Source organism: Fundulus heteroclitus, chromosome 11 (genome assembly GCF_011125445.2).
Source record: "Fundulus heteroclitus isolate FHET01 chromosome 11, MU-UCD_Fhet_4.1, whole genome shotgun sequence".
In the NCBI taxonomy this organism is placed as follows: Eukaryota; Metazoa; Chordata; class Actinopteri; order Cyprinodontiformes; family Fundulidae; genus Fundulus; species Fundulus heteroclitus.
This window is the reverse complement of record NC_046371.1, coordinates 32,426,977-32,439,444: the sequence shown is the minus strand read 5'-3', so window position 1 is coordinate 32,439,444 and position 12,468 is coordinate 32,426,977. Positions and strand designations below refer to the sequence as shown.

The 12,468-nt window shown below is 37.4% G+C and overlaps 1 protein-coding gene across 1 annotated transcript; it reads right to left on the bottom strand.

Annotated features, from left to right (window-relative positions):
- Positions 1-1,218: 1,218 nt before the first annotated feature.
- Positions 1,219-8,161, bottom strand: LOC118564595. The gene is made up of 14 exons (XM_036143402.1): positions 8,129-8,161; positions 7,912-7,970; positions 7,678-7,786; positions 6,666-6,724; positions 5,185-5,293; positions 4,173-4,231; positions 3,939-4,047; positions 3,195-3,253; positions 2,974-3,073; positions 2,794-2,864; positions 2,551-2,679; positions 2,202-2,276; positions 1,987-2,085; positions 1,219-1,798 (listed from the first exon to the last, which is right to left on the bottom strand). Exons 1-14 carry the CDS (start codon positions 8,156-8,158, stop codon positions 1,792-1,794), a joined length of 1,074 nt encoding a protein of 357 aa, XP_035999295.1. The 5' UTR covers positions 8,159-8,161; the 3' UTR covers positions 1,219-1,791.
- Positions 8,162-12,468: the final 4,307 nt, after the last annotated feature.

Genomic DNA, 12,468 nt, shown 5'->3' with positions numbered 1-12,468 from the left:
TTTGAATGTCAGTCACTGTGAGCGGGTGGGAACAGCTGTTTTACTGAGAACGGAGCAGGGTTTTTACTTCCACTCAATGAAACTCGCAGGTCAATGCTGGTTTGTAAATGGTGGTTAAGCTGTTAAAGTCGGTATAAAACTCCATTCCACTGTCTAAAAAAAACATGTCAGATCTCCAGCTGGCCACCTGCCACCGCTGTGTTAGTGCTCGCTGATATGAAGCCATGTATGCGCATAAAAATAATCACAACACTTGAAGCATTTAACTTTGCAGAAAATAATGTTTAGCAGTGGTCAGTCTAGGAGGTTTCCTCCTCCTCCCCACAACAAGAAAATCTTTTGTCGCTGTTATTAAGTTTAGTTTGAGAGTCACAAAGCTAGTTGAAGTAAGACGGTGTCTTTGACAGTTTCCTTCAGGCCAGTTGAAGCAGAATGGATAGGATAGTAAAACATGGTCATTTTTTTAAGTAGAGCAAATACGTTTAATATATAAGTCAAACAGAACATTTCTCGGGAACGTAATTTGCACTACATAGGCCTTGTGCTGCTACATGAAGTGCACAAACAATTAAGTGTTTATTTTTTTATTGTTATATTTTAAATGTTCTATATTGTTTGCTAGCCATCGTTAATGTTTTGTGTTTTTTAAAAGGAGCTTTGCACAAGTTAGAAGATTTTTATTTCACCCTTTTTCATACATGTCTGACATGTAAAATGAGTTTTCATCCATTTACTGCAGTTGCCTCTACAGCAGGGGTGTCCTAACTTTTCGGTACAAAATTGTCAAGTCAAAGGAACGAAAAATGAACACAATTGTTTTTTAAAACCAAAACAATCACATTAATGTTTTACCTGCTCAGCAAAATATAACTATTTTAAATGTCAGATATTTTGTAGAAAATTAACGTGTAAATTATTTTAGATCCAAAATTTTAAAAAGGGTTTTGCTCAATTGTTGTATTCACCAAGTTTATAGATTATTTTGAATAATTTAATTTGACTCTTTAACAATAAAAAATGTAACTTTTTTTTGGTCTAGCAGTATAAGAACAGTATTTGGGTCAGTTCTTTGAAAACACTTGCTGTAATCAGCCAATTTTAATAATCAAATTAATAGCAGATTTTAATTCACCAAAGTCTGCATTTGAGTAATTAAATATAATTGGGTAGATGTTACTATGAAATTAAAGAGAATGTCAAAAGTGTCTTTGTGTTTATTAATAATATTATTATTAAAAGATAGATACTTTGTGTTGTACTCAACATTTTCAATTGTATTATTTTTACTTTTCACGTATCGGGTACCGATTTGCATGTTGTCAAAATAATCAGTATCTGCCCTAAAAACCTGTATCGGTCGACCTCTCACTTAAACCGAATCAAGAATCTTTGGATCTGATAAGGTCTGAAAACTGCTATTCACAAACGCTCTACATCTAATCTGACTGTGCTTGAACTGATTTGCAAAGAAGAATGGCCAAAAATTTCAGTCACAAGACGTGGAAAACTGGCAGAGACTTGCAGCTGTAATTACAGCACAACGCGGTTCCAAGAAATATTTACTGGGGGATGCTGAATACTTTTGCACGTTGCTCTTTTCAGTTTTTTATTTGTTAAAAAAAGAGACCATGTATTAGTTTCTTGCTACATCACAGTTGTATACCACTTTGTCTTTCACATAACACTCCAATAAAATGTATTTGTATTTTTTGTTTGTAATGTGACTATATGTGGAAAAGTTAAAGAAATGTGACTCATTTTGCAAGCCCTGATGGCAGGTGCGTTAGCTCTTCAAGGGCTGGAAAGAGAACGCAAATACATTCAGACCTCTGTAAAGTACCTAGTTTTTAATTCTGCAGCAGACTATTTTGTGATAGTTAAGGGAGGTCAAATATATATTGAGTGTTGAAACAGAGAAATTGTGTGTAAGTGCATATGCATGATTCTATTCAAACATCCTGAATCCAGACTAGACAGTTTTCATACCAATCTTTCTCGGGAGTCTTGTCTTGACTTTCAGACGCAGGTTGGATGTTGTCTTGGACATCAGCCTCGCTTTCTTTGCAGTCCTCTTGGTTGTTTATGCTGGTAATGAAGCAACACAAAAATCACCACACAAAAACAGATCAACATGACTTTTCATTTGAAACTTGGAAAAACTATAAAATATAAATATTATTGAGCTCCAAATAATAACTCACATCTGTGCTGTGGCAGTAGAGGACAAGACAGTCTCTTCCACTCTGCTGTTCTGGCCAGTTTGGGAGTCTCCTTCTCTGGAAGATGCAGGAAAACCATCCTGTCCTCCATCTTCGACATCCCCAAAATCACCAGTGCATTGTATACTATGAAGAAGACACAAAAAAATTAAGACTGTCCACAAGACAGTTATTAGTTTAATTTGAGGACAAGTGGAGAAAAAACTAAACAAGTAACCAATGATTCCTGGGGCAAAACAATCTCACATCTGTATTTGTATATTTATATTTTACTTTGTAATGACTGAAACTGGGTTGACCTCTAAAAAGTCTAATGTAAAGAAACTCATACGTGGTGGAGCATTGTGGGACTACTTGGAGATGCGGCTCATGGTGAGCAGAGACAGGACTGTCAAGAACAGGTGAGGCCCTGAACTCGACACCAGTCTCTCCTCCCTGAGACTTCTCACTTGTGCAACAACTGTAAAATAAAGAAAAAAATAAAATTAATTCTGTGGTGGCATACACCTCTATAACGACAACTTAAAAATAGATGATAGAATATTAAACTGCAGTTGATGAAGTTTTAATTTACCTCATTTCTGTCACTGAAGGTGAATGGATTGTGACCGCGTCCACATCTTGTTGGAGATGGCTCTGCTTTTTCTTTTAAGTATACACAGATGAAATCAGTCAGACCATGCTGAGATTTAAAAATTGCAACCCCTTTTCTTTGCTGCTTATTTATTAAAATAATCAGCTCTGCTATACATACCTTGTTAAGAAGACGCCAACAATGCCAGAAGGAGGTTTTTCTAGTTCTAGGAGCCTCGCTGGTTGTGATGGTAGAAGGAGATGGTGCTTCTGTCTGCTGGCTGATATCAGTAAGATAAGCAGAAAATGTCAGGTTTTGGATGTCCACGTCATTTGTGGCAGGGGGAAAAAAAGTAAATTAAAACCATGTGGAAACAAATTAGGATTGTTATAAAACTTTACCTCTTCTGAAGACTTAAGCTTTCGCCATTCCCAGAGTGTACATCACTTTGAGGGCTTATCTGTTTAAAAGTTGTAAAAACAGATATTTAAGTTTGATAATGTTGCCTTTTCACAAATAAGTAGCAACAAGTCAAAAATAATAACCTAGCAATGCTGTTCAAAAATAAACATTTTAAGTGTATTTGTGTACATTTTTAAAAGCACAATTGTTGGGGCCTCCCATAGCAACAATTACAGATATAATACAATTCTATGCCCCATTAAAGACATAGAAATTAAAATTCACTATTTTTGAGGCTTTACTATGTTGTCATACTTTCATGTAGAAACACAGTTTAACTTTCTGTTTTTAGAGAAATCCATCATATTGTTTTAAAATTGAAGACACTATTTTCATACCACCTACGGTTTCTCCAAATTTTGCATTGAAGTGCCACAAACTTTACATGTAAAACCAACAGCTGCATTTAGACGGTAGTTTGTTAGAGTGGGAGGAGGGAATTAGGGAGTTTTTCCTACATAAAATAATAAAATATAAAACTGCTGTTGATGAAAACTGCTGTTTTACCTCCTTTCTGTCACAGAGGGTGACAGGATTGTGACCCTGTCCACATTTTGTGGGAGATGGGTCTGCTTTTTCTTCTAAATCCACACAGATGAGCTCAGACTGTGCTGACACTCACAAATTACAACCACTTTTCTTTGCTGCTTATTAATTAAAATGATCAGCTCTACTATACATACCTTGTTATGAAGAGACCAGCGTTGCCAGAAGGAGGTTTTTCTAGTCCTGGGAGCCTCGCTGGTATCAGGGGTTGTGGTGGAAATGCGAGACCATGCCTCTGTCTGTAGCCTGATATCAGAAAAATAAGCAGAAAATGTCAAATTTGTGGGTGTCCAAGTCATTTGTTACAGGAAAATAAAATCTGATAAATTAAAACTACATGGAAACAAGTTAAGATTGTTATAAAACTTTACCTCTTCTGCAGACTTGCGTTATCACCATCTCCAGAGCGTACATCCCCTGGAGGGCTTTTCTGTTAAAAAGTTGTAAAAACTGATATTAAAGTTTGATAATGTTACCTTTTCACAAATTAGTAGCAACAAGTCAAACTAAATTACGATCAAATTGAGTGGAAATCATCTTAGTGCATTAAGTCGAATCAGCAGATTACACAAAGAATCAGGTTCATACCTTTTGTTTTTTCCAAATGCAGGAAAACATCTTCACACTTACTGAGCAAAGTATCTCAAAAACCGTGATAAATTTAAGCAAGTACTTCTCTATCGCCGTAATATATGGAAAGTGGGTTTTCAAATGTCTGTTAAGGGATATCTTAAGTGCTGATATTTGAATGAAATCATTTTGGCATCATGCAGACGCATAATTACCTAGCAGCTGTTCAAAAATAAACATTTTAAGTGTATTTGTGTACATTTTTAAAAACACAATTGTTGGGGCCTCCCATAGCAACAATTAGAGATATAATACAACTCTATGCCCCATTAAAGACATAGAAATTAAAATTCACTGTTTTTCAAGCTTTACTATGTTGTCATACTTTCATGTAGAAACACAGTTTAACTTTCTGTTTTTAGAGAAATCCATCATATTGTTTTAAAATTGAAGACACTATTTTCATACCACCTACGGTTTCTCCAAATTTTGCATTGAAGTGCCACAAACTTTACATGTAAAACCACCAGCTGCATTTAGACGGTAGTTTGTTAGAGTGGGAGGAGGGAATTAGGGAGTTTTTCCTACATAAAATAATAAAATATAAAACTGCTGTTGATGAAAACTGCTGTTTTACCTCCTTTCTGTCACAGAGGGTGACAGGATTGTGACCCTGTCCACATTTTGTGGGAGATGGGTCTGCTTTTTCTTCTAAATCCACACAGATGAGCTCAGACTGTGCTGACACTCACAAATTACAACCACTTTTCTTTGCTGCTTATTAATTAAAATGATCAGCTCTACTATACATACCTTGTTATGAAGAGACCAGCGTTGCCAGAAGGAGGTTTTTCTAGTCCTGGGAGCCTTGCTGTTATCAGGGGTTGTGGTGGAAATGGGAGACCATGCCTCTGTCTGTAGCCTGATATCAGAAAAATAAGCAGAAAATGTCAAATTTGTGGGTGTCCAAGTCATTTGTTACAGGAAAATAAAGTCTGATAAATTAAAACTATGTGGAAACAAGTTAGGATTGTTACAAAAATTTTACCTCTTCTGCAGACTTGAGTTATCACCATCTCCAGAGCGTACATCCCCTGGAGGGCTTTTCTGTTAAAAAGTTGTAAAAACAGATATTAAAGTTTGATAATGTTACCTTTTCACAAATTAGTAGCAACAAGTCAAACTAAATTACGATCAAATTGAGTGGAAATCATCTTAGTGCATTAAGTCAAATCAGCAGATTACACAAAGAATCAGGTTCATACCTTTTGTTTTTTCCAAATGCAGGAAAACATCTTCACACTTACTGAGCAAAGTATCTCAAAAACCGTGATAAATTTAAGCAAGTACTTCTCTATCGCCGTAATATATGGAAAGTGGGTTTTCAAATGTCTGTTAAGGGATATCTTAAGTGCTGATATTTGAATGAAATCATTTTGGCATCATGCAGACGCATAATTACCTAGCAGCTGTTCAAAAATAAACATTTTAAGTGTATTTGTGTACATTTTTAAAAACACAATTGTTGGGGCCTCCCATTGCAACAATTAGAGATATAATACAACTCTATGCCCCATTAAAGACATAGAAATTAAAATTCACTGTTTTTCAGGCTTTACTATGTTGTCATACTTTCATGTAGAAACACAGTTTAACTTTCTGTTTTTAGAGAAATCCATCATATTGTTTTAAAATTGAAGACACTATTTTCATACCACCTACGGTTTCTCCAAATTTTGCATTGAAGTGCCACAAACTTTACATGTAAAACCAACAGCTGCATTTAGACGGTAGTTTGTTAGAGTGGGAGGAGGGAATTAGGGAGTTTTTTCTACATAAAATAATAAAATATAAAACTGCTGTTGATGAAAACTGCTGTTTTACCTCCTTTCTGTCACAGAGGGTGACAGGATTGTGACCCTGTCCACATTTTGTGGGAGATGGGTCTGCTTTTTCTTCTAAATCCACACAGATGAGCTCAGACTGTGCTGACACTCACAAATTACAACCACTTTTCTTTGCTGCTTATTAATTAAAATGATCAGCTCTGCTATACATACCTTGTTATGAAGAGACCAGCATTGCCAGAAGGAGGTTTTTCTAGTCCTGGGAGCCTCGCTGGTATCAGGAGTTGTGGTGGAAATGGGAGACCATGCTTCTCTCTGTAGCCTGATATCAGAAAAATAAGCAGAAAATGTCAAATTTGTGGGTGTCCAAGTCATTTGTTACAGGAAAATAAAATCTGATAAATTAAAACTACATGGAAACAAGTTAGGATTGTTATAAAACTTTACCTCTTCTGCAGACTTGCGCTATCACCATCTCCAGAGCGTACATCCCCTGGAGGGCTTTTCTGTTAAAAAGTTGTAAAAACTGATATTAAAGTTTGATAATGTTACCTTTTCACAAATTAGTAGCAACAAGTCAAACTAAATTACGATCAAATTGAGTGGAAATCATCTTAGTGCATTAAGTCAAATCAGCAGATTACACAAAGAATCAGGTTCATACCTTTTGTTTTTTCCAAATGCAGGAAAACATCTTCACACTTACTGAGCAAAGTATCTCAAAAACCGTGATAAATTTAAGCAAGTACTTCTCTATCGCCGTAATATATGGAAAGTGGGTTTTCAAATGTCTGTTAAGGGATATCTTAAGTGCTGATATTTGAATGAAATCATTTTGGCATCATGCGGACGCATAATTACCTAGCAGCTGTTCAAAAATAAACATTTTAAGTGTATTTGTGTACATTTTTAAAAACACAATTGTTGGGGCCTCCCATAGCAACAATTAGAGATATAATACAATTTTATGCCCCATTAAAAACATAGAAATTAAAATTCACTGTTTTTCAGGCTTTACTATGTTGTCATACTTTCATGTAGAAACACAGTTTAACTTTCTGTTTTTAGAGAAATCCATCATATTGTTTTAAAATTGAAGACACTATTTTCATACCACCTACGGTTTCTCCAAATTTTGCATTGAAGTGCCACAAACTTTACATGTAAAACCAACAGCTGCATTTAGACGGTAGTTTGTTAGAGTGGGAGGAGGGAATTAGGGAGTTTTTTCTACATAAAATAATAAAATATAAAACTGCTGTTGATGAAAACTGCTGTTTTACCTCCTTTCTGTCACAGAGGGTGACAGGATTGTGACCCTGTCCACATTTTGTGGGAGATGGGTCTGCTTTTTCTTCTAAATCCACACAGATGAGCTCAGACTGTGCTGACACTCACAAATTACAACCACTTTTCTTTGCTGCTTATTAATTAAAATGATCAGCTCTACTATACATACCTTGTTATGAAGAGACCAGCGTTGCCAGAAGGAGGTTTTTCTAGTCCTGGGAGCCTCGCTGGTATCAGGGGTTGTGGTGGAAATGGGAGACCATGCCTCTCTCTGTAGCCTGATATCAGAAAAATAAGCAGAAAATGTCAAATTTGTGGGTGTCCAAGTCATTTGTTACAGGAAAATAAAGTCTGATAAATTAAAACTATGTGGAAACAAGTTAGGATTGTTATAAAACTTTACCTCTTCTGCAGACTTGCGCTATCACCATCTCCAGAGCGTACATCCCCTGGAGGGCTTTTCTGTTAAAAAGTTGTAAAAACAGATATTAAAGTTTGATAATGTTACCTTTTCACAAATTAGTAGCAACAAGTCAAACTAAATTACGATCAAATTGAGGGGAAATCATCTTAGTGCATTAAGTCAAATCAGCAGATTACACAAAGAATCAGGTTCATACCTTTTGTTTTTTCCAAATGCAGGAAAACATCTTCACACTTACTGAGTAAAGTATCTCAAAAACTGTGATAAATTTAAGCAAGTACTTCTCTATCGCCGTAATATATGGAAAGTGGGTTTTCAAATGTCTGTTAAGGAATATCTTAAGTGCTGATATTTGAATGAAATCATTTTGGCATCATGCGGACGCATAATTACCTAGCAGCTGTTCAAAAATAAACATCTTAAGTGTATTTGTGTACATTTTTAAAAACACAATTGTTGGGGCCTCCCATAGCAACAATTAGAGATATAATACAATTCTATGCCCCATTAAAGACATAGAAATTAAAATTCACTGTTTTTCAGGCTTTACTATGTTGTCATACTTTCATGTAGAAACACAGTTTAACTTTCTGTTTTTAGAGAAATCCATCATATTGTTTTAAAATTGAAGACACTATTTTCATACCACCTACGGTTTCTCCAAATTTTGCATTGAAGTGCCACAAACTTTACATGTAAAACCAACAGCTGCATTAAGACGGTAGTTTGTTAGAGTGGGAGGAGGGAATTAGGGGGCGTTTCCTGCAGCTGGCAGGTTGTCGGTTCAATCCCTCGTCTGACCGTCTTAGTGTCTTTAGGCAAGACACTACCAGGGTCCTCACCGGGATTTTTTTTTTCAGCATAATGACGCAGTGAAATAAACACAGGGCCAAAAATTAAATGCAACAAAAAGGAGCCATTTATTCAATAATTGATCAATTAATCAGCTACACCACCCGCATTTAATGCAGTGCAGCTCCCATCCCACACTGTCATGCTCAGTGCTTTCACTCCTGGCTCTATAAAGGCTTATGAGCAGAAAGTCCAATGCGTTTCAGTTGCCTGAGAAAGAAGAGCTGTTGTTGGACCTTCAACACACGCTCCACCACCTCCCCGTATATTAAGAGAGGAGCGTGTTCAGTCTTCCTGGACCTCCTGTAGTCCACGATGAACTCCTTGGTCTTGCTGGTGTTCTGGATGCGTTTTTTCCTGGAGCACCACTGTGTAATATTGAGGACCTCCTCTCAGTTGTGGGTCTCATGTTGGAAATGAAACACAGTTTTCCTTCGTCCGGACTTTCGCAGTACTCAGCACTGCTTAAAACCCCCATCTCTCTCTTTGAATCTACCACTTTGGTGGCGTTTCTTTTCCCAAAAGTGTCTGGTTGTGGTGTTATGCCCTTAAATCGGGGGGAGTTACACTTTAAAATAAAACATCTCCTGTGATCCAAGAATACCTAATGTATTTTTTCACACAAGTGGACGAGGGAGAATGCCTTATAATTCATCCTCCCACCTCCTGCCATTTCACCAAAAAACTGCAGCAGTTCAAAAACTGAATACTGAATTTGCACTGTAGCACTATAGACGTAATCATCAAAATAAGGATTGTGTGCTATAAAAGCAACTGTTTTTCTTTATACATCATTTGAGAAGTGTGAAAACTGCTTGTTTTCACACTTCTGATAAGAGGAGTTTAATGTTGTTAATTTTTCAACAATGTTCCTGCTCTTTCAATTCACTCATTCATTGGTCAAAATGTGATCATTAGTTTAGTAAGCCGGCTAGACTTATGGTACACTTTTATTAAAGGGGACACATCATGCTTTTTAGCTGCATCAATGAGTTGTGTGGTCCATATAAAGTGGAACTGCAATGCCTTGGTCAGAATTCCTTATTAATTTCACCCCCCTTTCCCTCCTTTTAACCCTGTTCTGAGCTCCATCTGAGAGCAAATCTCCTTAAATCTATCCTGTTCTGCCATTTGAGGCACTGACGTCACCAGAGTCAGATTTACAAATATATACACTCTACAGAGTAGACTCATTGCAAAGTGCTGAAGGAGACTGATTGAGCCAAATGAATTCACCAAGAGACATGGAAAAATATTGATTCTTTGATGAAAAAAATAAAACTAAATTATGGTAACAGTTTATGAGTTCTGATGGATTTCTGCATTTGTAACACATTTAAAAACTATAACCCCATTACACACATTTAATTATAAAAACAAAACATGAATAATTATTGCTGTCTTACCTCTACTTATAAATGAAGTCCATGCGGAGCTCTTTCTGAACAAAAATATTATAATTTTCCGGTAAAAGTTCTCTTTATCTTCTTCAGTTTTAAAAGTCTCTCAGTGTCAATGGAGATCACTGCCAGGGAGGAAAGCCTTCCTTGATCAGTCCCGTTCGCGCTGTATGTTTAGAGTCTTTTTAAGTGCTTTACTTGTTTAGGGTTAGGGTGCAATATATTTGCTTTGAGGCCTGTCTGTTTATCAGAAGAAGAGAATGTGAATAGGTTCTGTGTATGAGTATCAAGAGAACTTTCAAGGCCAGTCCGAGGCAGTGGGAAAGAACAGAAACTCCGGTTCACATGCAGCTGGAGAAAATAATGAGGGAAGATAGTTATTAGGGAGTAAGATAGCGATAGGATGTGTGCGTCATTCATTGTGTGACTTTGTATAATCTATGTTCTAACTTTAATAAAAACCAACCTGAGCGGGAGAGAGACGAGAGTTGTTGCCCGGAATCGGCAGGTGTACCATCTCTCCCCTTTGCAAAGGTGAAACTGAAATTCTGCGTCCATGGCTGAGTTATTATTTTAAAGTCCTGCACAACAAATTAACGAACCCGGGGAAGCAGACGGCTTCAACAGTTCTGGTCCGGTTTGCTGAAATGTCAGTGCAGCAACTCAGAATGGTACTTAATGGTTTGTGTGGGCCCTAGGTGCTTCAATGCATGCCTGACAATGTTGGGGGGATGCTCCTTAGGAGATGATAGATGGTGTACTGGGGTATCACCCCCCCCCCCCCCCCCCCCCCCCCCCCCGATCCAAACCAATACATCAGTGAGCTCCGGGACAATTGGTGGTGCAACCTGGTGGCGTCAGATGGACCTAAAGATGATGTACCAGGGATATTCTGTTGGATTTATGTTAGAAGTATTGAGGCCGGTCAGTGGTATCAATTCATTTATAATCCAGGAACTGCCTGTACACTCTTGCCACATTAGGCCAGGCTTTAGACCTCCACCTGAAAAACCATTCCTCTTTTTGGGTTTTAATGTCATTAACACCAGAACAGCTAAACACTGACTAACTACTGAAATCACCACATCAGTAATCTACACATTTAATTGACTTGATATGACTGAAACTCTAATTAAAAAGTGTTAATGTCTTCTGTTTTTATTTTTTTTTAGCAGGGTATAGTTTTCAGTTCTTTCATTTTACCATAGAAAATAAATGCAGGCCTGTGATTTTTATGCGTAGGTCTTAAAGGTTTAAATCCAGTCAGACATTTGCATTCTTTGTTTGTTTTTAGACCTGGGGGGTATGAAAAAAAAAAAAAAAAAAACCTTGTCATAGTTGATTTTCTTAAGTGATAAAAATCAGTGACTGTATTGGTGTGTGAGTGATGGGTAACGGCTGTCTGTATGTGTGTGTGTGCTGGTGGGGGCTAACTGTCTGACACCTGCAGCTCTTCTCAAAATACAAATCCAGGCTCACCCCACCCACACCGTGACTCCTCCTTCGATCCCAGAGATCTGGGGTTACCGGCCAACGACTTTAACCAATCTAGATCAGATTTAGATTATAGCCCAAGGCTGACGACATAAAACAGCATCAACATGTTGCTGAGAAAATAATACCGGCTAAATTTCCCTCTGATATTATTTCCAGATCTTGTCAGTTGATATAGCTGGTAACTCTACCTTGCTTTGAGTCGGTAAAAATAACATGTTTTTAAATCCTTTAATAAAGACAAGTGATTAAATTGCAAATACTAGCTTATATGATTCTATGTAGACACAAATACAAATCCAGTGGATATGATTATGCTTTCACAACTTTACTCCAACTTTAAGTTAAAAAAAATCCTTCATGTGTAGAAAAGGGTGGTGACTCAGAACAAACATGACAAAAAATAAATACATTTTTAAGTCATTTAACTAAGCAAAGTATTAAAGCTCCATGTATCAAGTTGCAGGTGCTGAACTCCTAACCAGCTCTGGGGCCGCAGTCCTGAAGCCCAGCCTGACCACTGACCCCTCTGCTGGGAGCTACTTAAGAATGTCTCTCTGTGGGGAACAAGTAAAGTGCTGAATCAATTGTTATTGTTGTGTGGGAAGTGAGGGAGGAAAAGCACCTGTTTTATTGGGTACCACATTTACTCTCTGGGGAGACTGGAGTCGCTCCTGGCTATTACCCAGCTCTATAGCGGTGAGGCCGGTAGGTGAGGCCGGCAGTTCCTTGGCCTCTCGGCAGGGGGCGCTCAAGGGGCACCGCTCCTGATCCTAAAACTGTAGAGTGA

Bases quoted from the DNA above. Each gene is read 5' to 3' on its own strand.
- LOC118564595 (XM_036143402.1), bottom strand. From the start codon at position 8,158: ATGTTTTCCTGCATTTGGAAAAAACAAAAG. The intron at 4,048-4,172 runs GTAAAGTTTTAT...TTCTGATATCAG, and splicing joins AACGCAAGTCTGCAGAAGAG to GCTACAGACAGAGGCATGGT. The intron at 2,086-2,201 runs GTGAGTTATTAT...CTTCATTACCAG, and splicing joins TCTACTGCCACAGCACAGAT to CATAAACAACCAAGAGGACT.